The sequence below is a fragment of the Protomyctophum parallelum genome (genome assembly GCF_964188405.1).
Source record: "Protomyctophum parallelum genome assembly, chromosome: 17".
NCBI classification, from domain to species: domain Eukaryota; kingdom Metazoa; phylum Chordata; class Actinopteri; order Myctophiformes; family Myctophidae; genus Protomyctophum; species Protomyctophum parallelum.
In genome coordinates, this window is record NC_139719.1 from 19,386,989 (window position 1) to 19,414,890 (window position 27,902).

Sequence of the window (27,902 nt, forward strand, 5' to 3'; positions counted from 1 at the left end):
GGTGGCAAGCTCACACCGACTGACTCATTGGAGGCAATGTAGGGTTCAGTGTCTTGCCCAACACTTCAACACACAGACTCTTTTTCTCATTGATGTTTGAGGTTTTCATCTTCGCTCGATCACACTACAACATTGGGCGTTGTCCCCCCCCCCCAGAAGCAAAGATTTGAGTTAAAAAACGTTCGCTCTGAAAGAATATATATTCAAAGACTTGAGGCACATTGTGCTGTGAACAAAAAGTGTATCTTAACGAATGTAACCAAGCAAGCAAGGTAAAAAAAAACAATACAAGGAACACAGACAAATGATACTCTGGGAAATGCCCAGGTTAAAAACACTTTAATGTAAAAATACATACTGTTGTGTTGGGCAGGCCGTTCATAATACAATTCAGGTATGAAGCTGCAGGGCGTGAAAAACAAACCGCATTTGGCCCGTGGGCCGCACTTTGGACACAGCCGCAGTAGGGCGTCCGTCCGTCCACCACCTAATCTCAAAGTCCCTGTCGGTTCGAATCTTACCGGACCCCTGTTGTTGTACGGCTTTTACCCCTCTCTCTCTCTCTCTCTGCCTTCATTTTCCACTATCTAAACAAAGTACACAAACAGAGGCATGCCAGACAGCGAAGCGACAGGATTAGACCAGAGAGAGACTATACTGTACCAGGAGTTAGAATGCTCTGGTGGGTGGAGTGTTACACCCCACGGTTCCCAAAGTGGGCTCCGCGGACTATACTACACCTCTGAGGCACGAGATATATTGTACTTCTGGGGGCGGGAACCCCTTTTGGTGTTTCAAGCATTACGTTATACTTTTAGTTATTGAAAAATAGCAGGTCTACAAGTGTTCATAGCGCGGCACAGAGTGCTGCTCTATGAGCTTGTAGATCTGCTTTATTTTATTTTATATATATAGTGAAAATGTGGCGCAAATATTTGAATATATATTCTTTATTCTTTATAGAAGGAGAGAGAGAGATAGAACAGAGTTTGAGAGAGAGGAGAGCTTAGAGACCCTGAAATCCCCCCCCCCCCCTCTCTCTATCTCACACACTTTGTGCTCTATTTTTGTACTATGCTAAACCCCTCATCCCTAAACTACTTTGCCTTTTTTTTACTATTAAAAAAAAACATTGAATAGTTAAAATAGCCAATCTACAAGCTCACAACGTGTCGATGTCGATGGGCTGGTTGAACTATTCAAAAATGTTCGGAAATACCGCAACGGAGCGCACTCGCCTATTAGTTTGCATTGCACAGTGTGCTCAGTGCGCTATTTCCGAACGCGCCCTCTGTGTTGACAGTTTCGTTTGTGCAGTCATACTAGCCTCTGAGCCCACATGGCTTGATTGGCTTCACACCCTAACATGATAAAAGCACGTCGCAGTAGAGGTCATTGATTGGCTAACGTAGGGCCAGATTTCAGGGTAAGCCAATCAGAGACAGTCTACAGGGTGGGCGGGCTTACTGGCTGTGGTAAACGGTAACACATTCAGTCACAGACACATAAACCCTTGTAACGCATACACACTAGACACTACACAGACAGAAATCGCCGCTTGAACGGAAATTATAATACAGTACCACACGCTAAAATGGCAAATGCGGATCATGACAGCGAGATCGGATGGTTTGTTGGTTGGAAATATCGATTTTAAATGGCCACAGTAGCATATCACCAAGAGTCAACTTGACAAAATGATTGCTAGGTAGCCTATGTTGTTGAGGAAATGCTTCCCCTCTCAACGCCGGTGGAGTCTGTTCCTTGGTCAGCAAAATACCAGTGAAAGCAGGGCCAGTGCAGAAATACATTTTCCAAATACCTGAACAGTGAATATTCTAAAATGGAAGATGAGCTCAAAAATACATTTGATGAATTAGAATATCTCTATAAAGATGCCTGTCAAAATTCCTGAACATGTTTTATTGTTCCACTACATTTCATAATGTTAGGAGGGAGTTGTCTTTTCTCTTACTGTGCGACAGAACAAAAAAGTAAAGTTACTTTCATAATTTAATGTAAAGTAACAAATTCCTTTTTTAGATAAGTAACGATAACTATAATTCCTTACTTTTTAAAAGTAACTTCCCCAACACTGCTGCTTGGTACATGCTATGATCATCGTCGTCACTGCTTGGTACATGCTATGATCATCGTCGTCACTGCTTGGTACATGCTATGATCATCGTCGTCACTGCTTGGTACATGCTATGATCATCGTCGTCACTGCTTGGTACATGCTATGGTCATCACTGTCACTGCTTGGTACATGCTATGATCATCACTGTCACTGCTTGGTACATGCTATGATCATCGTCGTCACTGCTTGGTACATGCTATGATCATCGTCGTCACTGCTTGGTACATGCTATGATCATCGTCATCACTGCTTGGTACATGCTATGATCACCACTGTCACTGCTTGGTACATGCTATGATCATCACTGTCACTGCTTGGTACATGCTATGATCATCACTGTCACTGCTTGGTACATGCTATGATCATCACTGTCACTGCTTGGTACATGCTATGATCATCACTGTCACTGCTTGGTACATGCTATGATCATCGCCGTCAGGCAGAAACCTTGTATCTCCATTTTTTTTTTCAATGCCCTAGTTTGTCGTACAAGAGTGTCTCGCAAAAGCTATATTTGCTAAAAAACAACTATACATATTTTTTTCCCTGTAAATGAATGCCCTGCTGCTGTACTTTTTTGGGGCAACGATCCCGATAGTTTTTCTCACGACCGGCCGATACCGATCTTGTGTGTATTTGAATATTTCCAAAATTATTATATGTCAAAAACCCGCATCAAAACTGTTCATGTAAAAAAAACATTTTAAAAACAGACTTTTTTTGTGACAGTAGGCCTTGTCACAAAAATGAGAAAATACTATATATCCTTTTTGAGTGGCGCTAGCCCCTCCTATAAACAGGTTTAATGTTTGTCTTTAGTTCAATGTTTGTTTAGTAAACGCATTGACAATGAAGGGAAAATGTACGTCATAATGTGTCATGTTTGTTGTGTCATTCATGTTTGTGTTGGCACCGTTTGTTTCACATCACCATTACATCACCATATCAACACGAGTTAGACTTTATTATATTATTATATTATTTTATTTTATACCACTTAAATGGTATAAAAGATCGGTTTCTCCAGATCGGGTAAATTGCAGATCACCGATCTGATCGATCGGAGCACCTCTATACAAAAGCATCAAAAGTAGAAGTATCCTCAACTTCTCTCTCTGTTCTTTCTTTCCGCAGCTCTCCGGAGACGCGCCACGGTGGTGACTCGGGCTTGGCTGCTGGACAGCATGGCTACTTACACCCTCCAGGACCACCTAAACTACACGCTATGAACCACACACACCCTCCAGGACCCCCTAAACTACACACTGTGAACCACACACACCCTCCAGGACCACCTAAACTACACGCTATGAACCACACACACCCTCCAGGACCACCTAAACTACACGCTATGAACCACACACACCCTCCAGGACCACCTAAACTACACGCTATGAACCACACACACCCTCCAGGACCACCTAAACTACACGCTATGAACCACACACACCCTCCAGGACCACCTAAACTACACGCTATGAACCACACACACCCTCCAGGACCACCTAAACTACACGCTATGAACCACACACACCCTCCAGGACCACCTAAACTACACGCTGTGAACCACACACACCCTCCAGGACCCCCTAAACTACACACTGAACCACACACACCCTCCAGGACCACCTAAACTACACGCTAGTGTGAACCACACACACCCTTGAGGGAGTTCCAGGGGTTTATCAGCTAAATGATAGTTTGGAACCAAATGGACCCTTATGGGTCTGTAACTCTGAGAGTGTACAAATGGACGAAATTAACATTGATTTTACAATACAATTTGGGGGTCCCAGAGATCGCAAAATGCCATTAAATGGGGGGGTCCGTAGTCTAACGCATGTCAAACTGGGGGGTTGGTTCTTGAAATTGAACAGGTTGAGAATCACTGCCTAAGCCCTAAAATCTTCTCTTATGGGGGGGGGGGGGGTCCCTGGCATATCTTTTTCAAATGGGGGGTCCTTGACATGAAAACGTTTGGAGAAGCACTGACCTATAGACTATATAAACCACAGGCGTGTGTGGTTCAGGACCACCTAAACTACACTATGAATCGAGGGAACACAAGTCCACGTACCACCGGACTGCCACTGTCTTCTCCTAGGGGTGTACTGTGCTCCCTCCACCCGGCCCCATTTGTCATGGAATCTGTCTTTTTATAATTGTGGTAGATTATGATCGACCATTATCAGTATAGCTCCCAGGGGTTTTAACCCATTTAGGCCTGACATCAAAATTTTATAAAAGATGTCTTCTAAATCGTGACAGTTTTCTGAAATACGTGTGTCAGTGGTGCTCAATATTGTATATGTCAACGACCCCAAAAATTATATGCATTTGGCCAACGAACCACCCCCCCCCCCTCCCCCCCATCTGAAAAGATGTTGTTCCAGGGATCTACAAGCTCATGCCGTGCTATGAGCTTGTAGATCTGCTATTTTTTCAATAGCTAAAGTATAACGTAATACTTCAAACACCAAAAGGGGTTCCTGCCCAGAATGGGTTTTTAATGTCAAGGACCCCACCCCCCATATAACTCTTAAGGTTCCATCGGGTTCCATTTGTAAACTATGAGTTACAGACCCGTAAACTTTGGGTCCATTTGGAACCCCTACTGAAGGAACCATGAGGTTCCCTGGACCTCATGTTGAGATATTCCCTGGCCATGGGCCACATTATGCTATTAATGTGTGCGTTTGTGTAGAATTGACTGAGAGTAGGCGACCGTCGATCAAAACAATTGATCTATAGGCTAAGGATTATTTTAAAAAAAAGATCGATTCTAATAAAATCGGTTTTGAAACAAACTGTTTATTTAATTTTCTTTATAAAACATCGGGATCAATAGCAGATCCACAAGTTTGTACATTTTTGCCATTTTGTTTTCATAGACACCATTGTATGACGTACGTAAAATAGGGCTTAAGTGGTTAATCAGGACAAATCAATTTACGGTAGTTGATAATAAATTATCTATTTGAATGTTTTTGAAATTTTGTATATAAAATGTAAATCTATTTTAGTAAGACTATGGGTGTCCTGTCAGGCTGATACTGTAGCTGTTGCTGTTTTGTATACCAATACAATACAAGTTAAACTACGGTACCAAAGCTCACCGCAGCAGTTTCCATGTCTAGTCTTTCTTGTCTGGGGTTTGCTATTGTTATGGTTTGATCAATAATAGCCTTTTACATTTTCATTGATGTCCCACTGGACATCGAGGATTGCGCAACAGGCGCTCCTAGGCTGTGGAGCGATGCGATGGGTTTTCATATCCTAGGCTGTGGAGCGATGCGATGGGTTTTCATATCCTAGGCTGTGGAGCGATGCGATGGGTTTTCATATCCTAGGCTGTGGAGCGATGCGATGGGTTTTCATATCCTAGGCTGTGGAGCGATGCGAAGGGTTTTCATATCCTAGGCTGTGGAGCGATGCGATGGGTTTTCATATCCTAGGCTGTGGAGCGATGCGATGGGTTTTCATATCCTAGGCTGTGGAGCGATGCGATCGGTTTTCATATCGATAAACTTCGTCTTTTAGATAAAACAACGCCGGGTGTTTCTGATAGAAAGGACGGTGAACTTCGTCCTGGGTGAATATCTTTGGCTTTAGACGTCAACAGAATCTTAACCTCTGTCTTTTAACCCGGATCCCATCATGGCGTCCTTTTGAAGGTCTCATGTATTTAAAAAAAAAAAAAAGCCTTGTGCTGTTTCTGCAATGTACTCACACTCGCTGCTTTGATCCTAGCCTGCTTTGCTCTGCTGCTGCGTGCAGCCTTTCAGGTCATGGCGAGTGTGTGTGTCTGTGTTTCTATGTCTGTCTGTGTGTTTGTGTGTATACTGTACTTGTATTACTGGCCAGATGCCCCCACAAGTATATGTATATCGTCTAGTTCCTGTTGGACATGATGCATAATCATAACATGATTCATAACAACATGATTCATAACAACTAGATTCATAACAGTCCAGTTACTGTTGGACATGATTCATAACATCATTCATAACTAGATTCATAACAGTCTAGTTACTGTTGGACATGATTCATAACAACATGATTCATAACATGATTTATAACAACTAGATTCATAACAGTCCAGTTACTGTTGGACATGATTCATAACAACATCATAACTAGATTCATAACAGTCTAGTTACTGTTGGACATGATTCATAACAACATAATTCATAACATGATTTATGACAACTAGATTCATAACAGTCCAGTTACTGTTGGACATGATTCATAACAACATCATAACTAGATTCATAACAGTCTAGTTACTGTTGGACATGATTCATAACATGATTTATAACAACTAGATTCATAACAGTCTAGTTACTGTTGGACGTGATTCATAACTAGATTCATAACGACATGATTCATAACTAGATTCATTACAACATGATTCATAACAACTAGATTCATAACAGCCTAGTTACTGTTGGACATGATTCATAACATGATTCATAATGACATGATTCATAACATGATTCATAATGACATGATTCATAACAAGGGGTCAAGAAGGTTAAGATGGTCAAGAAGGTCAAAATGGTCAAGATGACCATGAAACTGTTCCCTTGTCCTCAGCCTCTAGCACAGAGTCAATGCCCAGTCCAGGAGTCAAGAAGAGAAGACATCCACTCACGGAAGACGTATAACTGACGGTTCCTTCCCATGGGATTAAACCCATGGGAGCTTCGACATTCCAGGCGAGGTCTCTAAAACCACCCACCTGACACCTAATTGTTTTCTTTAATTTTTTCCCCCTTTTTTTAAATGTTTTATCCCACAATTTCACCCAGTGTCAATTATCTAATGTAATCATGGGCACTACACTTCCTCTGCCAACCTGGGGGGGCAGTGGACTGACCTCATGCTTCCTTCTATGCATGAGGAGTCCAAGCTGCTTCTTTTCACCTTTCACCTTCCTTTCCCCGGCCGGACGTAGCCCGTGGAAGGAACACGTTCCTTTCCCCTCCATCAGGCGCCCCGGCTGGCCAGGGGGAGGCATAGTTTAGAGACCAGGATTATGGCATGTTTTTGTGAGGGTACACACCTCATTGTTATGACTGACGCTAATACTAGCATGCAATAACTAGCAATAATTTCCTTTCACATGGTCTTCTTGCTAAATAATCTAAATTTACAGAATAGCTCATTGAATGGTGCATGGTTACACCCCTTTGAAAATTGGGTTAGCGTTTGTTGACGTATTATTCCCCAAACGAATAGTCTCGCGTACAATAGGTGTAGGCAGACAACTATTCCGCAATCTCTGAATGCTACTTCCCTTCGGGACTGCTTGGTCCCTTATAAATATAGCTGCAAGCAGCGATAAGGCTGTACCAAGCAGGAGGGCAATAAGCAATCGGCACAATTAGCCATAGAAACATGGAAGACTGAACTTGAAAAGAAGACCATGTAATTGTGACTGGGTCGATTTTAATTATGGGGTTGGGGAGGGGCAGGGTTCTTGAAGACTCACACGCTGAGTTGGCGGTGCTCGGATTTGAACCCATGACCTTAATTACATTACATGACATGAATTTACCCAGGTAAATTAATGACATAGGTCAATGTTTAAAATGAGTGGTATGCCCCTTTTTTTAAAGGACGTTAAAAGCAACAGAATGCTCCGTTCCCTTAACACACACACACTATGTCTGCATTTACCTCAAAGTGAACTCCTGGCCCCCACAACACAGAATCACATCACAGACCCCCATTTACACTGGCAGCCAAATCTAGCCTGAATCTGATCTGTGCCACGATTGTGTGTCAGATTGTAATCCGATTTTGTTTAAAGTCTAAATGCAAACGGGTCACATACAGCTTCGAGTCACATGGAATCAGATTTTTTTCCAACGTGACTTGAGCCACATTCAGAGGTGGTTTCAAATATGATCTCAGATCTGTCTCAGTCTGAATGCAACCTGATCTAAATCAGATTCCACTTGTGTGTGACCTATTTAAAGAAAATCTGATTCCAATCTGAATGTGGCGCACAGATCTGATTCAGGCTGGATTTGGCTGCCTGTCTGAATACGCAGATCAGATCTGGTCACTTGGAAATGGCAGTGTGAATGACCAGGCCAAAAGATCAGATGTGAGAAATAAATCAGATTTGACTTAATGTGACTGTACAACAGTGTACACTACAGACTCTGCCGAACTGACTCTGGTGTCTCCTAAAGACACAAAGCACAAAGCACTGAAGACTTGAGGAGGAGCTGCTGTACGTCAGTGCTTCCCAGACTTTTTCATGTCAAGGACCAATCAGAAGGCTGACAAAGGGTGAATAGAGCACCGAAGTCCTGACGTAACTCGCTCATCCCGACGATTCCCCTGGTTCGCGGAAGTCATTTCTCTATGGAGAATAACATGGGGTGATCTTAATATCGTCTACTATAAGCGTTGTGGTCCAAAAATAAACAAGCTGTCTCTGCGTTATTGTCAGGGAGGTGTCTCTGTATCGTTTGCAACAGTCAGTCATATATGATACAGTCTGCTTCTAGCGAAAATGTAACTAATTCAGTAGCAGTAACATTAGCGTTTTCTCTCAGTCAGTTGATTCTTCATATCCATATGAGTGAAGCGGCCGGGATGACATGTTTATTTTTCAAACACAGTTCTTATATGAAGCAATCTAAAAATCCTCCTATGGCGATTTCAATGCAACTAAAAAAATACATGAACCTGGGGACTGACGCCCTCTACTGAAAGTGACGTCAGACTTCGGTGCTCTATTGCAAAGTTGTGTCACTTTGCCCTGGCTGAGCTGGGAAGGCTGACAAAGGGTGAATTGCAAAGGTGCAAAATTGCAAAAAGATTGCAAAAAGAAATGTGCAAAAGAAATTTGCAAAAATAATGCAAAAAACATTTAGCTAAATTGCTAAAAAATTGCAAAGTTGTGTCACTTTGCCCTTGCTGAGCTGGGAAGGCTGACACAGGGTGAATTGCAAAGTTGCAAAATTGCAAAATTGCAAAGAAATTACAAAACAATTGCAAAAGAATTGCGAAAAAGAAAATTTGCAAAATTCAAAGTCAGCCTTCCCAGCACCTCACTCCATCTGCTGGGCCATTTGTGCCATATGCATGTCCAACTTCCTGGTCTCAACTGCGCATGTTTATTTCCTTCCATGGAGCACCATGTGAGCAACATGGCGGCGCACGTACGGTCTTCGCTTCCTGTCCTCTTTATACAGTCCTTGGGCAGACCAAGGATCACGTCCCACTGGGAGGAGACCCCGGGGCAGACCAAGGATCACGTCCCACTGGGAGGAGACCTCCGGGGCAGATCAAGGATCACGTCCCACTGGGAGGAGACCTCCGGGGCAGACCAAGGATCACGTCCCACTGGGAGGAGACCCTGGGGCAGACCAAGGTGCAGATGGAGGGATTACATCGACTCACTGGTATAGTACTCACATAGTATAGATGGTTTTATTAAATAATGAGCTTTAATTGACGTAGATCTCGGCCAATGGCGGTATACGTGTTAAGGATGAGCCAATAGCATCCATCCAACCATTCAAACCATTATGGGTGGGCCAGCAATAATTTGAAACAGCTTGTAGATCTGCTATTTGTATGCATTTCATACAAATCACAAATCACACACACACACACACCCCTGAATCAAAATGACTAATTGACATCACCAGCTGCTGGATTGGAAGCGATTGGAAGCGTTGTGTTTTGTTGCATATGTTTCGTTCCTTGTGTACAACATATAAGCCATGTTTAAGTATAACAACACGAGATAACTAAAATGTTTTTTAATGTGTTCATTTATTGACACTGTGCGGAAGCTAAATTATTTGTGGGTCACTGGCCTGTCTGATCTGCAGTGTTGTTGGCAATCCTGTTGATTGGGACAGGTGCCAAAGCACTGTAGAGGGGCGTTCATGTTCATATTTGTATGGTGTTTAGTCTTTTTGAGTGGTGCAACCGATGAAGCTCATCTTACCATATAAGTTAATGGCAAGGTGCTAACAAGGTTTTTGGCAGCACATTTCTATTTTAGTTTTAGTCTTAGTCTCTTGAATAGTTTTCATTTAGTTTTAGTCACATTTTAGTCACCCGGAATGTTTTATTGTTAGTCTAGTTTTAGTCGACTAAATATCATAAGATTTTAGTCGACTAAATCTACAGGTGATTTAGTCGAATAAAATGTATTTTGGCGGGCCTTGATGCCGTCATAATGACGGCAGCATATTTTTACACTTGCTGAAAATAGCCGATCTACAAGCTCACAACGCGTCGCGCTGCAACGCATTGTGAGCTTGTAGATCGGCTATTTTCACCATGCAACCAAGTGTAAAATGACTTATACTGGATCTCTTGTCCACTAGTCCCTTCCTAACATTTTAGTCTAGATTTTATTCGTTGACGAAATTGTCAGTATATTTAGTCTTAGTTTTAGTCATCATAGATGGTTTTCATTTAGTTTCCATTTAGTTTTTGTCAGTGGAAAAAGGTAGTCGACGAACATTTTTCGTTTTATTTTTAGTCGACTAAAACAACATTGAACAAGGTGCAACTTCCCATAGGCAGCACATTCATCCAAACAGAAAAGTCCTCTCTGACCTCTCTGATTGTATTACACAACGTCAAATTCACCAACATTGCAGCAGTACAAAAAGATTGAATTATTCTCTTTCTATCCTCAAAGTGTTTGTTTCATAAAAATCCACTGTATACATGTTATGAGCTACTTTGTGTCCTTGGAGGTCTGTAACTCTGAGAGTATATAGTGGCCGACGGGCACGTACACGTCTAGTGTAACCAAATGGACAATTTGGTCCATGTCTGTAAGTCTGAGTGTAACACATGTAACCAAATGGACCCTTATAGGTCCAACACTGGTTAGCGAAGCGTGCACACTGCACACACACACACACACACACACACACACACACACACACACCCCAGCTAACATGTCCACCTGGGCCCAATTGGGTTTTGACATGGGCTATGGGCTTGGGTTCCAAGTGGGTCGTGCACCCAGTATTCACAAAGGGCCCACCCGTGTTAGCCCATATGGGCTTATGTGGGTTTCTAACTGGGTCTTAGGTGGTATCCAAATGGGCTATTTTATTTCAGAACCATGTGTTCCACCTGTGTTTGCCTATATGGGTTTGAACTGGGATCTGATTGGGCCTTAAGTGGGTACCAGCTGGGCAAATTATCAGGCCACACTTGTGTCCGCCCTCATTGTCTTCCGTCCTGTTTCTGTTGTCTCCTGCTGTCGATTGTTCATTCCTACAGATAGGATGCAGTGCGCCACATTGGCGGTGTTTCCAGTTTTCTGTAGTAGTTTCTTCAAGTGTTCAAACTTTATGACTGGATAGCACTCGATCTGTAGAGTCCTACATTACTATCTCCTACGATCAAGGGTTAGGGTTAGGGAACTGTAGCATGCCGTTTATCATCATTTTTGAGGACGAAAATCACTCATACACCATGGACTATAGCCCATGGTCTGGAAGTGATTTTGTCTTTTTTTCAAATCCTCGTTTTTCATCGTTTTTGACCATGGATTATAGCCGGGTTAGGGTTAGGGTTAGGTTCCACGGGCTAATAAAGTGTAAATTTGGGGGTCCTTGACAAGAAAAGGTTTGGGAAGCACTGTTGTAGAGGGTCTATACTAGATGATAAGTTAGTGACTTTGACAATGTACAAATGGAACCGGTTTTCAGCAGGTCAAATGAGGTACAGAAAACCGTATGACTCCCAGGCTGATCTCACTGGGGGAAAACTGTATGAGTTTATTTGTTTAAGAACTAACAATCAATTGAAAAATATATTCTGGATGTGAAACTTGCAAGCCGAATTAGCGCAGTTGGTAGAGCATTAGACTGAAGATCTAAAGGTCCCTGGTTCAAGCCAGGCTTTCGGCAGTTGAAATGAGGTACAGAAAATCCTATGACTCTTAGGCTGATCTCACTGGGTGAAAAACTTTATGAGTTTTTTTGTTTAAGAAGTAACAAGTAACAGTCAATGTAAAAATAAATACTGGATGTGTTACTTGCAAGCCGTAATAGCTCAGTTGGGAGAGCGTTAGACTGTAGATCTGTAGGTTCCTTGTTCAAACCGGAGATTCGGCAGTTGAAATGCGGTACAGACAACCGTATGACTCTCAAGCTGATCTCACTGTGGCATGAACTGTATGAGTTTATGTTTAAGAACTAACAATACATTGAAAAATACATTCTGGATGTTTCACTTACAAGCAAACAAACAAAAAAGCAGTGTGAATTGTCTGGAGCCAGTGGCTCAGTGTTTTAGAACACTGTCCACATGTTTGGGAGATGGTGAGTTCAAACCCCAAATAAGTCTTTATTTTCAAGACCAATTTCAGAAGAAGAAAACAAACAAAAAAGCAGTGTGAATTGTCTGGAGCCAGTGGCTCAGTGTGTTAGAACGCTGCCACATGATCGGGAGATGGTGAGTCGGCAGTAGAAATGAGGTACAGACAACCGTATGACTCTCAAGCTGATCTCACTGCGGGATGAACTGTATGAGTTTATGTTTAAGAACTAACAATGCATTGAAAAATACATTCTGGATGTGTCACTTACAAGCTGAAATAGCTCAGTTGGAAGAGCATTAGACTGAAGATCTAAACGTCCTTAGTTCAATCCTGGATTTCGGCAGTTGAAATGAGTTACAGAAAACTGTATATAGTTTCGGAAGACTTACTATAATATGTTGTTTTTCATGATTTTGAAGGCTAAAAAAAAGACATACTATAGTTCATGGGTTTGGAAGACATTTACATGGGTAATTCATGATTTGGAGGATTAAAAAATATCAGCCAAAGTCCAACTCCAAACTCTAACTCACAGGCAAAGGAAGACTGTTGTTGCAGATAGCAATAGATAACTGAGTTAGGATGCTGTCGTCATTGTCTGGAGATTGAAGGTTCAAACCCCACTCAACTATTTAGTGTGAAGTTTTCCTTTCCACACTGACATCAAGTGGCCTGGAAATTCCAGCTGAACTGTGTGCCGCTAAGTGGCCCAGCGGATAAATCACAAGTTATCTGTAGAGTACCTTGTAGAATTGTGCTAGTTCAAACCCAACACACTCAGTAGGAAGGTGCTGGTTTTTGACGTGCCAATCATTCTGATTGACAGATTCCTTGGCCAATCAGATCGGTCTGCCTTCAGCCAATCCTAGGGCTCCTTACATTGTCTCCTCCAATCAAATGGTCGCAGACCCGGACCACTTCCTTGTTTATAACTGGATGAAATACTCTGACCTGTTTTAGATTTATAGTGATTCTTCAACTTCATTTTCTTCATTTTCACAGTTTTTGACGTTTTATTAATATAATTGATCATTCTAGATCACTGCTAGATCTGTAACAATCTTCTCTTATGGGGTTAAGGTTAGGGTTAGGGTTAGGGTTAGGGTTAGGGTTAGGTTCAGGTTCAGGTTCAGGTTCCACAGGTTAATAAAGTGTAAATGTGGGGGTCCTTGACAAGAAAAGGTTTGGGAACCACTGTTGTAGAGGGACTATAGAATAGATAGATGTTGATAGTATTAAGTTAGTTACTTTGACAGTGTACAAATGGAACCGGTTTTCAGCAGGTCAAATGAGGTACAGAAAACCGTATGACTCCCAGGCTGATCTCACTGGGGGAAAACTGTATGAGTTTATTTGTTTAAGAACTAACAATCAATTGAAAAATATATTCTGGATGTGACACTTACAAGCCAAATTAGTGCAGTTGGTAGAGCATTAGACTGAAGATCTAAAGGTCCCTGGTTCAATCCAGGCTTTCGGCAGTTGAAATGAGGTACAGAAAATCCTATGACTCTTAGGCTGATCTCACTGGGTGAAAAACTTTATGAGTTTTTTTGTTTAAGAAGTAACAAGTAACAGTCAATGTAAAAATGAATACTGGATGTGTTACTTTCAAGCCGTAATAGCTCAGCTGGGAGAGCGTTAGGCTGTAGATCTGAAGGTTCCTGGTTCAAACCTGAGATTCGGCAGTTGAAATGAGGTACAGACAACCGTATGACCCTCAAGCTGATCTCACTGTGGGATGAACTGTATGAGTTTATGTTTAAGAACTAACAATACATTGAAAAATACATTCTGGATTTGTCACTTACAAGCAAACAAACAAAAAAGCACTTTGCTTTCCACACTTACATCAAATAGCACAAAAAAGCTGTGTAGTAGTATCCAGCAGTTAGCTCAGTGTCATAAGAGGCTGTCCTTGGGAGCCACAGGTCCAGGGTTCAAATCCCACATTAGTCATAACTGTGACACTTTGCTTTTTTTCTTTCCACACTGACATCAAGTGGCCTGGAAATTCCAGCTGAACTGTGTGCCGCTAAGTGGCCCAGCGGATAAATCACAAGTTATCTGTAGAGTACCTTGTAGAATTGTGCTAGTTCAAACCCAACACACTCAGTAGGAAGGTGCTGGTTTTTGACGTGCCAATCATTCTGATTGACAGATTCCTTGGCCAATCAGATCGGTCTGCCTTCAGCCAATCCTAGGGCTCCTTACATTGTCTCCTCCAATCAAATGGTCGCAGACCCGGACCACTTCCTTGTTTATAACTGGATGAAATACTCTGACCTGTTTTAGATTTATAGTGATTCTTCAACTTCATTTTCTTCATTTTCACAGTTTTTGACGTTTTATTAATATAATTGATCATTCTAGATCACTGCTAGATCTGTAACAATCTTCTCTTATGGGGTTAAGGTTAGGGTTAGGGTTAGGGTTAGGGTTAGGGTTAGGGTTAGGGTTAGGTTCAGGTTCAGGTTCAGGTTCCACAGGTTAATAAAGTGTAAATGTGGGGGTCCTTGACAAGAAAAGGTTTGGGAACCACTGTTGTAGAGGGACTATAGAATAGATAGATGTTGATAGTATTAAGTTAGTTACTTTGACAGTGTACAAATGGAACCGGTTTTCAGCAGGTCAAATGAGGTACAGAAAACCGTATGACTCCCAGGCTGATCTCACTGGGGGAAAACTGTATGAGTTTATTTGTTTAAGAACTAACAATCAATTGAAAAATATATTCTGGATGTGAAACTTGCAAGCCGAATTAGCGCAGTTGGTAGAGCATTAGACTGAAGATCTAAAGGTCCCTGGTTCAAGCCAGGCTTTCGGCAGTTGAAATGAGGTACAGAAAATCCTATGACTCTTAGGCTGATCTCACTGGGTGAAAAACTTTATGAGTTTTTTTGTTTAAGAAGTAACAAGTAACAGTCAATGTAAAAATAAATACTGGATGTGTTACTTGCAAGCCGTAATAGCTCAGTTGGGAGAGCGTTAGACTGTAGATCTGTAGGTTCCTTGTTCAAACCGGAGATTCGGCAGTTGAAATGCGGTACAGACAACCGTATGACTCTCAAGCTGATCTCACTGTGGCATGAACTGTATGAGTTTATGTTTAAGAACTAACAATACATTGAAAAATACATTCTGGATGTTTCACTTACAAGCAAACAAACAAAAAAGCAGTGTGAATTGTCTGGAGCCAGTGGCTCAGTGTTTTAGAACACTGTCCACATGTTTGGGAGATGGTGAGTTCAAACCCCAAATAAGTCTTTATTTTCAAGACCAATTTCAGAAGAAGAAAACAAACAAAAAAGCAGTGTGAATTGTCTGGAGCCAGTGGCTCAGTGTGTTAGAACGCTGCCACATGATCGGGAGATGGTGAGTCGGCAGTAGAAATGAGGTACAGACAACCGTATGACTCTCAAGCTGATCTCACTGCGGGATGAACTGTATGAGTTTATGTTTAAGAACTAACAATGCATTGAAAAATACATTCTGGATGTGTCACTTACAAGCTGAAATAGCTCAGTTGGAAGAGCATTAGACTGAAGATCTAAACGTCCCTAGTTCAATCCTGGATTTCGGCAGTTGAAATGAGTTACAGAAAACTGTATATAGTTTCGGAAGACTTACTATAATATGTTGTTTTTCATGATTTTGAAGGCTAAAAAAAAGACATACTATAGTTCATGGGTTTGGAAGACATTTACATGGGTAATTCATGATTTGGAGGATTAAAAAATATCAGCCAAAGTCCAACTCCAAACTCTAACTCACAGGCAAAGGAAGACTGTTGTTGCAGATAGCAATAGATAACTGAGTTAGGATGCTGTCGTCATTGTCTGGAGATTGAAGGTTCAAACCCCACTCAACTATTTAGTGTGAAGTTTTCCTTTCCACACTGACATCAAGTGGCCTGGAAATTCCAGCTGAACTGTGTGCCGCTAAGTGGCCCAGCGGATAAATCACAAGTTATCTGTAGAGTACCTTGTAGAATTGTGCTAGTTCAAACCCAACACACTCAGTAGGAAGGTGCTGGTTTTTGACGTGCCAATCATTCTGATTGACAGATTCCTTGGCCAATCAGATCGGTCTGCCTTCAGCCAATCCTAGGGCTCCTTACATTGTCTCCTCCAATCAAATGGTCGCAGACCCGGACCACTTCCTTGTTTATAACTGGATGAAATACTCTGACCTGTTTTAGATTTATAGTGATTCTTCAACTTCATTTTCTTCATTTTCACAGTTTTTGACGTTTTATTAATATAATTGATCATTCTAGATCACTGCTAGATCTGTAACAATCTTCTCTTATGGGGTTAAGGTTAGGGTTAGGGTTAGGGTTAGGGTTAGGGTTAGGGTTAGGTTCAGGTTCAGGTTCAGGTTCCACAGGTTAATAAAGTGTAAATGTGGGGGTCCTTGACAAGAAAAGGTTTGGGAACCACTGTTGTAGAGGGACTATAGAATAGATAGATGTTGATAGTATTAAGTTAGTTACTTTGACAGTGTACAAATGGAACCGGTTTTCAGCAGGTCAAATGAGGTACAGAAAACCGTATGACTCCCAGGCTGATCTCACTGGGGGAAAACTGTATGAGTTTATTTGTTTAAGAACTAACAATCAATTGAAAAATATATTCTGGATGTGACACTTACAAGCCAAATTAGTGCAGTTGGTAGAGCATTAGACTGAAGATCTAAAGGTCCCTGGTTCAATCCAGGCTTTCGGCAGTTGAAATGAGGTACAGAAAATCCTATGACTCTTAGGCTGATCTCACTGGGTGAAAAACTTTATGAGTTTTTTTGTTTAAGAAGTAACAAGTAACAGTCAATGTAAAAATGAATACTGGATGTGTTACTTTCAAGCCGTAATAGCTCAGCTGGGAGAGCGTTAGGCTGTAGATCTGAAGGTTCCTGGTTCAAACCTGAGATTCGGCAGTTGAAATGAGGTACAGACAACCGTATGACCCTCAAGCTGATCTCACTGTGGGATGAACTGTATGAGTTTATGTTTAAGAACTAACAATACATTGAAAAATACATTCTGGATTTGTCACTTACAAGCAAACAAACAAAAAAGCACTTTGCTTTCCACACTTACATCAAATAGCACAAAAAAGCTGTGTAGTAGTATCCAGCAGTTAGCTCAGTGTCATAAGAGGCTGTCCTTGGGAGCCACAGGTCCAGGGTTCAAATCCCACATTAGTCATAACTGTGACACTTTGCTTTTTTTCTTTCCACACTGACATCAAGTGGCCTGGAAATTCCAGCTGAACTGTGTGCCGCTAAGTGGCCCAGCGGATAAATCACAAGTTATCTGTAGAGTACCTTGTAGAATTGTGCTAGTTCAAACCCAACACACTCAGTAGGAAGGTGCTGGTTTTTGACGTGCCAATCATTCTGATTGACAGATTCCTTGGCCAATCAGATCGGTCTGCCTTCAGCCAATCCTAGGGCTCCTTACATTGTCTCCTCCAATCAAATGGTCGCAGACCCGGACCACTTCCTTGTTTATAACTGGATGAAATACTCTGACCTGTTTTAGATTTATAGTGATTCTTCAACTTCATTTTCTTCATTTTCACAGTTTTTGACGTTTTATTAATATAATTGATCATTCTAGATCACTGCTAGATCTGTAACAATCTTCTCTTATGGGGTTAAGGTTAGGGTTAGGGTTAGGGTTAGGGTTAGGGTTAGGTTCAGGTTCCACAGGTTAATAAAGTGTAAATGTGGGGGTCCTTGACAAGAAAACGTTTGGGAACCACTGTTGTAGAGGGACTATAGAATAGATAGATGTTGATAGTATTAAGTTAGTTACTTTGACAGTGTACAAATGGAACCGGTTTTCAGCAGGTCAAATGAGGTACAGAAAACCGTATGACTCCCAGGCTGATCTCACTGGGGGAAAACTATGAGTTTATTTGTTTAAGAACTAACAATCAATTGAAAAATATATTCTGGATGTGACACTTACAAGCCAAATTAGCGCAGTTGGTAGAGCATTAGACTGAAGATCTAAAGGTCCCTGGTTCAATCCAGGCTTTCGGCAGTTGAAATGAGGTACAGAAAATCCTATGACTCTTAGGCTGATCTCACTGGGTGAAAAACTTTATGAGTTTTTTTGTTTAAGAAGTAACAAGTAACAGTCAATGTAAAAATTAATACTGGATGTGTTACTTTCAAGCCGTAATAGCTCAGCTGGGAGAGCGTTAGGCTGTAGATCTGAAGGTTCCTGGTTCAAACCTGAGATTCGGCAGTAGAAATGAGGTACAGACAACCGTATGACCCTCAAGCTGATCTCACTGTGGGATGAACTGTATGAGTTTATGTTTAAGAACTAACAATACATTGAAAAATACATTCTGGATATGTCACTTACAAGCAAACAAAAAAAAGCACTTTGCTTTCCACACTTACATCAAATAGCACAAAAAAGCTGTGTAGTAGTATCCAGCAGTTAGCTCAGTGTGATAAGAGGCTGTCCTTGGGAGCCACAGGTCCAGGGTTCAAATCCCACATTAGTCATAACTGTGACACTTTGCTTTTTTTCTTTCCACACTGACATCAAGTGGCCTGGAAATTCCAGCTGAACTGTGTGCCGCTAAGTGGCCCAGCGGATAAATCACAAGTTATCTGTAGAGTACCTTGTAGAATTGTGCTAGTTCAAACCCAACACACTCAGTAGGAAGGTGCTGATTTTTGACGTGCCAATCATTCTGATTGACAGATTCCTTGGCCAATCAGATCGGTCTGCCTTCAGCCAATCCTAGGGCTCCTTACATTGTCTCCTCCAATCAAATGGTCGCAGACCCGGACCACTTCCTTGTTTATAACTGGATGAAATACTCTGACCTGTTTTAGATTTATAGTGATTCTTCAACTTCATTTTCTTCATTTTGACAGTTTTTGACGTTTTATTAATATAATTGATCATTCTAGATCACTGCTAGATCTGTAACAATGTTCTCTTATGGGGTTAGGGTTAGGGTTAGGGTTAGGGTTAGGTTCAGGTTCAGGTTCAGGTTCAGGTTCAGGTTCCACAGGTTAATAAAGTGTAAATGTGGGGGTCCTTGACAAGAAAAGGTTTGGGAACCACTGTTGTAGAGGGACTATAGAATAGATAGATGTTGATAGTATTAAGTTAGTTACTTTGACAGTGTACAAATGGAACCGGTTTTCAGCAGGTCAAATGAGGTACAGAAAACCGTATGACTCCCAGGCTGATCTCACTGGGGGAAAACTGTATGAGTTTATTTGTTAAAGAACTAACAATCAATTGAAAAATATATTCTGGATGTGACACTTACAAGCCAAATTAGTGCAGTTGGTAGAGCATTAGACTGAAGATCTAAAGGTCCCTGGATCAATCCAGGCTTTCGGCAGTTGAAATGAGGTACAGAAAATCCTATGACTCTTAGGCTGATCTCACTGGGTGAAAAACTTTATGAGTTTTTTTGTTTAAGTAACAAGTAACAGTCAATGTAAAAATGAATACTGGATGTGTTACTTTCAAGCCGTAATAGCTCAGCTGGGAGAGCGTTAGGCTGTAGATCTTAAGGTTCCTGGTTCAAACCTGAGATTCGGCAGTTTGAAATGAGGTACAGACAACCGTATGACCCTCAAGCTGATCTCACTGTGGGATGAACTGTTTGAGTTTATGTTTAAGAACTAACAATACATTGAAAAATACATTCTGGATTTGTCACTTACAAGCAAACAAACAAAAAAGCACTTTGCTTTCCACACTTACATCAAATAGCACAAAAAAGCTGTGTAGTAGTATCCAGCAGTTAGCTCAGTGTGATAAGAGGCTGTCCTTGGGAGCCACAGGTCCAGGATTCAAATCCCACATTAGTCATTACTGTGACACTTTGCTTTTTTCCTTTCCACACTGACATCAAGTGGCCTGGAAATTCCAGCTGAACTGTGTGCCGCTAAGTGGCCCAGCGGATAAATCACAAGTTATCTGTAGAGTACCTTGTAGAATTGTGCTAGTTCAAACCCAACACACTCAGTAGGAAGGTGCTGGTTTTTGACGTGCCAATCATTCTGATTGACAGATTCCTTGGCCAATCAGATCGGTCTGCCTTCAGCCAATCCTAGGGCTCCTTACATTGTCTCCTCCAATCAAATGGTCGCAGACCCGGACCACTTCCTTGTTTATAACTGGATGAAATACTCTGACCTGTTTTAGATTTATAGTGATTCTTCAACTTCATTTTCTTCATTTTCACAGTTTTTGACGTTTTATTAATATAATTGATCATTCTAGATCACTGCTAGATCTGTAACAATCTTCTCTTATGGGGTTAAGGTTAGGGTTAGGGTTAGGGTTAGGGTTAGGGTTAGGGTTAGGGTTAGGGTTAGGTTCAGGTTCAGGTTCAGGTTCAGGTTCAGGTTCCACAGGTTAATAAAGTGTAAATGTGGGGGTCCTTGACAAGAAAAGGTTTGGGAACCACTGTTGTAGAGGGACTATAGAATAGATAGATGTTGATAGTATTAAGTTAGTTACTTTGACAGTGTACAAATGGAACCGGTTTTCAGCAGGTCAAATGAGGTACAGAAAACCGTATGACTCCCAGGCTGATCTCACTGGGGGAAAACTGTATGAGTTTATTTGTTTAAGAACTAACAATCAATTGAAAAATATATTCTGGATGTGACACTTACAAGCCAAATTAGTGCAGTTGGTAGAGCATTAGACTGAAGATCTAAAGGTCCCTGGTTCAATCCAGGCTTTCGGCAGTTGAAATGAGGTACAGAAAATCCTATGACTCTTAGGCTGATCTCACTGGGTGAAAAACTTTATGAGTTTTTTTGTTTAAGAAGTAACAAGTAACAGTCAATGTAAAAATGAATACTGGATGTGTTACTTTCAAGCCGTAATAGCTCAGCTGGGAGAGCGTTAGGCTGTAGATCTGAAGGTTCCTGGTTCAAACCTGAGATTCGGCAGTTGAAATGAGGTACAGACAACCGTATGACCCTCAAGCTGATCTCACTGTGGGATGAACTGTATGAGTTTATGTTTAAGAACTAACAATACATTGAAAAATACATTCTGGATTTGTCACTTACAAGCAAACAAACAAAAAAGCACTTTGCTTTCCACACTTACATCAAATAGCACAAAAAAGCTGTGTAGTAGTATCCAGCAGTTAGCTCAGTGTCATAAGAGGCTGTCCTTGGGAGCCACAGGTCCAGGGTTCAAATCCCACATTAGTCATAACTGTGACACTTTGCTTTTTTTCTTTCCACACTGACATCAAGCGGCCTGGAAATTCCAGCTGAACTGTGTGCCGCTAAGTGGCCCAGCGGATAAATCACAAGTTATCTGTAGAGTACCTTGTAGAATTGTGCTAGTTCAAACCCAACACACTCAGTAGGAAGGTGCTGGTTTTTGACGTGCCAATCATTCTGATTGACAGATTCCTTGGCCAATCAGATCGGTCTGCCTTCAGCCAATCCTAGGGCTCCTTACATTGTCTCCTCCAATCAAATGGTCGCAGACCCGGACCACTTCCTTGTTTATAACTGGATGAAATACTCTGACCTGTTTTAGATTTATAGTGATTCTTCAACTTCATTTTCTTCATTTTCACAGTTTTTGACGTTTTATTAATATAATTGATCATTCTAGATCACTGCTAGATCTGTAACAATCTTCTCTTATGGGGTTAGGGTTAGGGTTAGGGTTAGGGTTAGGGTTAGGGTTAGGTTCAGGTTCAGGTTCCACAGGTTAATAAAGTGTAAATGTGGGGGTCCTTGACAAGAAAAGGTTTGGGAACCACTGTTGTAGAGGGACTATAGAATAGATAGATGTTGATAGTAGTAAGTTAGTTACTTTGACAGTGTACAAATGGAACCGGTTTTCAGCAGGTCAAATGAGGTACAGAAAACCGTATGACTCCCAGGCTGATCTCACTGGGGGGAAACTGTATGAGTTTATTTGTTTAAGAACTAACAATCAATTGAAAAATATATTCTGGATGTTACACTTACAAGCCAAATTAGCGCAGTTGGTAGAGCATTAGACTGAAGATCTAAAGGTCCCTGGTTCAATCCAGGCTTTCGGCAGTTGAAATGAGGTACAGAAAATCCTATGACTATTAGGCTGATCTCACTGGGTGAAAAACTTTATGAGTTTTTTTAAGAAGTAACAAGTAACAGTCAATGTAAAAATGAATACTGGATGTGTTACTTTCAAGCCGTAATAGCTCAGCTGGGAGAGCGTTAGGCTGTAGATCTGAAGGTTCCTGGTTCAAACCTGAGATTCGGCAGTAGAAATGAGGTACAGACAACCGTATGACCCTCAAGCTGATCTCACTGTGGGATGAACTGTATGAGTTTATGTTTAAGAACTAACAATACATTGAAAAATACATTCTGGATTTGTCACTTACAAGCAAACAAAAAAAAAGCACTTTGCTTTCCACACTTACATCAAATAGCACAAAAAAGCTGTGTAGTAGTATCCAGCAGTTAGCTCAGTGTGATAAGAGGCTGTCCATGGGAGCCACAGGTCCAGGGTTCAAATCCCACATTAGTCATAACTGTGACACTTTGCTTTTTTTCTTTCCACACTGACATCAAGTGGCCTGGAAATTCCAGCTGAACTGTGTGCTGCTAAGTGGCCCAGCGGATAAATCACAAGTTATCTGTAGAGTACCTTGTAGAATTGTGCTAGTTCAAACCCAACACACTCAGTAGGAACGTGCTGGTTTTTGACGTGCCAATCATTCTGATTGACAGATTCCTTGGCCAATCAGATCGGTCTGCCTTCAGCCAATCCTAGGGCTCCTTACATTGTCTCCTCCAATCAAATGGTCGCAGACCCGGACCACTTCCTTGTTTATAACTGGATGAAATACTCTGACCTGTTTTAGATTTATAGTGATTCTTCAACTTCATTTTCTTCATTTTCACAGTTTTTTACGTTTTATTAATATAATTGATCATTCTAGATCACTGCTAGATCTGTAACAATCTTCTCTTATGGAGTTAGGGTTAGGGTTAGGGTTAGGGTTAGGGTTAGGGTTAGGTTCAGGTTCCACAGGTTAATAAAGTGTAAATGTGGGGGTCCTTGACAAGAAAAGGTTTGGGAACCACTGTTGTAGAGGGACTATAGAATAGATAGATGTTGATAGTAGTAAGTTAGTTACTTTGACAGTGTACAAATGGAACCGGTTTTCAGCAGGTCAAATGAGGTACAGAAAACCGTATGACTCCCAGGCTGATCTCACTGGGGGAAAACTGTATGAGTTTATTTGTTTAAGAACTAACAATCAATTGAAAAATATATTCTGGATGTGACACTTACAAGCCAAATTAGCGCAGTTGGTAGAGCATTAGACTGAAGATCTAAAGGTCCCTGGTTCAATCCAGGCTTTCGGCAGTTGAAATGAGGTACAGAAAATCCTATGACTCTTAGGCTGATCTCACTGGGTGAAAAACGTTATGAGTTTTTTTGTTTAAGAAGTAACAAGTAACAGTCAATGTAAAAATGAATACTGGATGTGTTACTTTCAAGCCGTAATAGCTCAGCTGGGAGAGCGTTAGGCTGTAGATCTGAAGGTTCCTGGTTCAAACCTGAGATTCGGCAGTAGAAATGAGGTACAGACAACCGTATGACCCTCAAGCTGATCTCACTGTGGGATGAACTGTATGAGTTTATGTTTAAGAACTAACAATACATTGAAAAATACATTCTGGATTTGTCACTTACAAGCAAACAAAAAAAAGCACTTTGCTTTCCACACTTACATCAAATAGCACAAAAAAGCTGTGTAGTAGTATCCAGCAGTTAGCTCAGTGTGATAAGAGGCTGTCCTTCGGAGCCACAGGTCCAGGGTTCAAATCCCACATTAGTCATAACTGTGACACTTTGCTTTTTTTCTTTCCACACTGACATCAAGTGGCCTGGAAATTCCAGCTGAACTGTGTGCCGCTAAGTGGCCCAGCGGATAAATCACAAGTTATCTGTAGAGTACCTTGTAGAATTGTGCTAGTTCAAACCCAACACACTCAGTAGGAACGTGCTGGTTTTTGACGTGCCAATCATTCTGATTGACAGATTCCTTGGCCAATCAGATCGGTCTGCCTTCAGCCAATCCTAGGGCTCCTTACATTGTCTCCTCCAATCAAATGGTCGCAGACCCGGACCACTTCCTTGTTTATAACTGGATGAAATACTCTGACCTGTTTTAGATTTATAGTGATTCTTCAACTTCATTTACTTCATTTTCACAGTTTTTGACGTTTTATTAATATAATTGATCATTCTAGATCACTGCTAGATCTGTAACAATCTTCTCTTATGGGGTTAGGGTTAGGGTTAGGGTTAGGTTCAGGTTCAGGTTCCACAGGTTAATAAAGTGTAAATGTGGGGGTCCTTGACAAGAAAAGGTTTGGGAACCACTGTTGTAGAGGGACTATAGAATAGATAGATGTTGATAGTATTAAGTTAGTTACTTTGACAGTGTACAAATGGAACCGGTTTTCAGCAGGTCAAATGAGGTACAGAAAACCGTATGACTCCCAGGCTGATCTCACTGGGGGAAAACTGTATGAGTTTATTTGTTTAAGAACTAACAATCAATTGAAAAATATATTCTGGATGTGACACTTACAAGCCAAATTAGCGCAGTTGGTAGAGCATTAGACTGAAGATCTAAAGGTCCCTGGTTCAATCCAGGCTTTCGGCAGTTGAAATGAGGTACAGAAAATCCTATGACTCTTAGGCTGATCTCACTGGGTGAAAAACTTTATGAGTTTTTTTGTTTAAGAAGTAACAAGTAACAGTCAATGTAAAAATAAATACTGGATGTGTTACTTTCAAGCCGTAATAGCTCAGCTGGGAGAGCGTTAGGCTGTAGATCTGAAGGTTCCTGGTTCAAACCTGAGATTCGGCAGTTGAAATGAGGTACAGACAACCGTATGACCCTCAAGCTGATCTCACTGTGGGATGAACTGTATGAGTTTATGTTTAAGAACTAACAATACATTGAAAAATACATTCTGGATTTGTCACTTACAAGCAAACAAACAAAAAAGCACTTTGCTTTCCACACTTACATCAAATAGCACAAAAAAGCTTTGTAGTAGTATCCAGCAGTTAGCTCAGTGTGATGAGAGGCTGTCCTTGGGAGCCACAGGTCCAGGGTTCCAATCCCACATTAGTCATAACTGTGACACTTTGCTTTGCACACTGATTTCCAGAAGGACAACTTTAAAGCAGCCCAGAAATTCACCATGTTTGTGTGCCTCAGTGGCACAACGGATAAGTCAGATGATATCCGTAGTAATACCTAGTAGAAGTGTGCCGGTTCAAACCCGACATACGACATGCGGTGTTCAAATCACCAACACCTAGACTAGGCGTGTCCCAGCGGTCTTTCTTTACTGTGACACTTTGCTTTCCACACTTACATCAAATAGCACAAAAAAGCTGTGTAGTAGTATCCAGCAGTTAGCTCAGTGTGATGAGAGGCTGTCCTTGGGAGCCACAGGTCCAGGGTTCCAATCCCACATTAGTCATAACTGTGACACTTTGCTTTGCACACTGATTTCCAGAAGGACAACTTTAAAGCAGCCCAGAAATTCACCATGTTTGTGTGCCTCAGTGGCACAACGGATAAGTCAGATGATATCTGTAGTATACCTAGTAGAAGTGTGCCGGTTCAAACCCGACATACGACATGCGGTGTTCAAATCACCAACACCTAGACTAGGTGTGTCCCAGCAGTCTTTCTTTACTGTGACACTTTGCTTTCCACACTTACATCAAATAGCACAAAAAAGCTGCGTAGTAGTATCCAGCAGTTAGCTCAGTGTGATGAGAGGCTGTCCTTGGGAGCCACAGGTCCAGGGTTCAAATCTCACATTAGTCATAACTGTGACACTTTGCTTTGCACACTGATTTCCAGAAGGACAACTTTAAAGCAGCCCAGAAATTAACCATGTTTGTGTGCCTCAGTGGCCCAACGGATAAGTCAGATGATATCCGTAGTATACCTAGTAGAAGTGTGCCGGTTCAAACCCGACATAAGACATGCGGTGTTCAAATCACCAACACCTAGAGTAGGCGTCTCCCAGCGGTCTTTCTTTACTGTGACACTTTGCTTTCCACACTTACATCAAATAGCACAAAAAAGCTGTGTAGTAGTATCCAGCAGTTAGCTCAGTGTGATGAGAGGCTGTCCTTGGGAGCCACAGGTCCAGGGTTCAAATCCCACATTAGTCATAACTGTGACACTTTGCTTTGCACACTGATTTCCAGAAGGACAACTTTAAAGCAGCCCAGAAATTGTTTGTGTTTGTGTGCCTCAATGGCCCAACGGATAAGTCAGATGATATCCGTAGTATATCTAGTATAAGTATAAGTGTGCCGGTTCAAACCCGACATGCGGTGTTGGTTCAAATCACCAACACCTAGAGATAAATCAGATAATATCCATAGGATGGTGCTGTTTCAAATCAGGTAGGAAGAGATTAGTGTGGTCAGGTAGGAGGAGATTAGTCGGGTCAGGTAGGATGTGAGTAGTGGCTCAGGTAGGAGGAAATTAGTGGTGTCTGGTAGGAGGAGAGTAGTGGGTCAGGTAGGAGGAGAGTGGCGGGGTCAGGTAGGAGGAGAGTAGTGGGTTCAGGTAGGAGGAGAGTAGGAGGAGTTCAGTCCAGGCTGTGTAGGAGGAGAGTAGGAAGGGGAGAGGCCAGGCAGGAGGAGAGTAGGAAGGGGAGGGGCCAGGCAGGTGGAGAGTAGGAAGGGGAGGGGGAGAGTAGGAAGGGGAGGGGCCTGGCAGGAGGAGAGTAGGAAGGGGAGGGCCCAGGCAGGAGGAGAGTAGGGAGGGGCCAGGCAGGAGCAGAGTAGGAAGGGGAGGGGCCAGGCAGGAGGAGAGTAGGAAGGGGAGGGGCCAGGCAGGGGGAGAGTAGGAAGGGGAGTGGGAGAGTAGGAAGGGGAGGGGCCAGGCAGGAGGAGAGTAGGAAGGGGAGGGGCCAGACAGGGGGAGGGGCCAGGCAGGGGGAGAGTAGGAGGGGGAGAGTAGGAAGGGGAGGGCCAGGCAGGGGGAGGGGCCAGGCAGGAGGAGAGTAGGAAGGGGAGGGGCCAGGCAGAGTAGGAAGGGGAGGGGCCAGGCAGGGGGAGAGTAGGAGGGGGAGGGGCCAGGCAGGGGGAGAGTAGGAAGGGGAGGGGCCAGGCAGGGGAGAGTAGGAAGGGGAGGGGCCAGGCAGGGGAGAGTAGGAAGGGGAGGGGCCAGGCAGGGGGAGAGTAGGAGGGGGAGGGGCCAGGTAGGGGGAGAGTAGGAAGGGGAGGGGCCAGGCAGGGGGAGGGGCCAGGCAGGGGGAGAGTAGGAAGGGGAGGGGCCAGGCAGGGGGAGAGTAGGAGGGGGAGGGGCCAGGCAGGGGGAGAGTAGGAAGGGGAGGGGCCAGGCAGGGGGAGAGTAGGAA

The 27,902-nt window shown here is 42.3% G+C and overlaps 2 protein-coding genes across 4 annotated transcripts in view; one reads left to right on the forward strand and one right to left on the reverse strand.

The window, feature by feature from the left end:
* LOC310874641 (uncharacterized protein) overlaps positions 1–4,039 on the forward strand; it is a 55,949-nt gene extending 51,910 nt beyond the window's left edge. Inside the window, exon 26 of the mRNA XM_083787502.1 lies at positions 3,275–4,039. Within this exon, the coding sequence (XP_083643628.1) occupies positions 3,275–3,369 (95 nt within the window). The 3' untranslated portion in view covers positions 3,370–4,039. The remainder of the gene's footprint in view (positions 1–3,274) is intronic.
* The window catches only part of cpn1 (carboxypeptidase N, polypeptide 1), a 409,472-nt gene that overhangs the window by 284,995 nt on the left and 96,575 nt on the right, over positions 1–27,902 (reverse strand). Inside the window, exon 1 of one of the 3 annotated variants that reach the window (XM_083787973.1) lies at positions 9,773–9,779. The exons of 1 other annotated variant lie outside the window; for it this stretch is intronic. The gene's annotated coding sequence lies outside the window, so the exon portion shown is untranslated. Of the gene's footprint in view, positions 1–9,768; positions 9,780–27,902 lie in introns of those variants that run through there. One more of the 3 variants, XM_083787971.1, reaches the window with a different exon arrangement.